Genomic DNA, 1,606 nt, shown 5'->3' with positions numbered 1-1,606 from the left:
CCCCGAGCCGGTCCCGCTGCAGATCCCTGCGACGGACGCTGCTCCCGCACCGGTGGCTCCCACCACGGTTAAGCAGCGCGGGGTTACCGACGGCGTGACCGCAGCCGCTAACGCTTCCTTCAGCGGTGAGGGAGCAAAGCCGGCGGCTGCAGCCCAGGAAGCCACGGGAGACGCTCACACTGTCTCTGTGTTACAGCCCGAGGGACCTGAAAGACGTGGTGGAAACTATCTCGGCAGCAGGACCCTTCTGGTTCCTCCGGCACTCGGGGACATCAGCGGCATCTAGGCAAATGCCCACATGGCTCCGGGGGACGCAGAGCTGGCACAGAGAGAGGCAAGATGAACCCAGACGGAACGCGGGGAGCAGTAGGAGCAGAGCTGCTCTGCAAGGGGGGACGAGCCATAAGCTGGGGGTGACCACCCCATCGGCAGAGCAGGGACAAGGCAGCGACAGGTCCCATCCACAGCGACCACCAGGTCAGGGCAAGGTGGCAAGTCAGGTCCTCGAGGGGAGTCCAGTGAACTGCTCTGGGAGGTGGGACAGAGCCTCAGGCACCTTCACAACCCAAAACAGGGGTTGGGCTCTGGGCCAGCATTTAAATAGAGCCCCCGCCCAGGGGCAGAGGGAGGGCGGGTCGGTGGAGGGCTCAGGTGTGACTGGTCAGGGCAATTAAGGGCAATTAAGGGCAATTAAGGGCAATTGGTGGACTCGGGGCCCTGGCAGCTGTGTCCTCTGGCATGTCTAGAGCAGAGGAAGGCCAGAAGCTGCATGGCCCATAGAGAACAACACAATGTGTCTTCAAGGTGAGATCATCGAGAGGGGCCAATGCCACCAAGTAAATGTGTCATATGGCCGTGAGACAGCAGGGCTGAGGCATCTCCCAGCTGGAGCAAAGACCAGTTCTTCCTCTCCAGGTGATCCCTGAGGAGAACAAGCCTTTCCTCCCACTGCTGGGCACCCCGAGCACCCCATGGCAGCACTTTTTTGGTGCTGCACATGGGCAGGGGGGTGGCTTTGGGGGGCTCCCAGTGCTACAGGATGGGGTGGCTGTGGTCAGAGAGGCAGCGGGATATGGAGCAGCGCCAAGAATGTGACCCCCTGGGGAGGCAGGAGCAAGAGCCAGGCTGAGGAGCAAGGCTCACCTCTCCTTCACTGTTCCTTCCACAGCTGCTGGTCAACGCTGTCTTTGCCCACCAGTAAGCACTGGTTGGTGCCATGGATGAGGGGACGGAGCTGGAGATGGGGGGGAACTCCCTCCTGAAGGCAGTCTGGCTCGGCCGGCTCCGGCTGACCCGGCTGCTGCTGGAAGGGGGGGCTTACATCAACGAGAGCAATGAGAAAGGGGAGACGGCCCTGATGGTGGCCTGCATCACCAAGCACGTGGACCAGCAGAGCATTAACAAGGCCAAGATGGTGAAGTACCTGCTGGACAACAGAGCCGACCCCAACATCCAGGACAAATCCGGGAAAACGGCTCTCATGCACGCCTGCATCCGCGGCGCCGGCGGGGACGTGGTGTCCCTGCTGCTGGAGAACGGGGCGGACCCCAGCCTGGAGGACCACTCCGGAGCCTCGGCTCTGGTCCACGCCATCAACGCCAAGGAC

General features: G+C 62.3%; 1 protein-coding gene across 1 annotated transcript in view; it reads left to right on the top strand.

Annotated features, from left to right (window-relative positions):
* Positions 1-1,216: 1,216 nt before the first annotated feature.
* Positions 1,217-1,606, top strand: part of ANKRD34C (ankyrin repeat domain 34C) — a 1,645-nt gene continuing 1,255 nt past the window's right edge. The window contains exon 1 of the mRNA XM_029087237.1: positions 1,217-1,606. Within this exon, the coding sequence (XP_028943070.1) occupies positions 1,217-1,606 (390 nt within the window).

The sequence above is a fragment of the Antrostomus carolinensis genome, unplaced genomic scaffold, assembly GCF_000700745.2.
Source record: "Antrostomus carolinensis isolate BGI_N321 unplaced genomic scaffold, ASM70074v2 scaffold37981, whole genome shotgun sequence".
Classification (NCBI taxonomy): Eukaryota; Metazoa; Chordata; class Aves; order Caprimulgiformes; family Caprimulgidae; genus Antrostomus; species Antrostomus carolinensis.
Note: the sequence above shows the minus strand (reverse complement) of the source record. Positions and strands in the feature narration are given on the sequence as shown.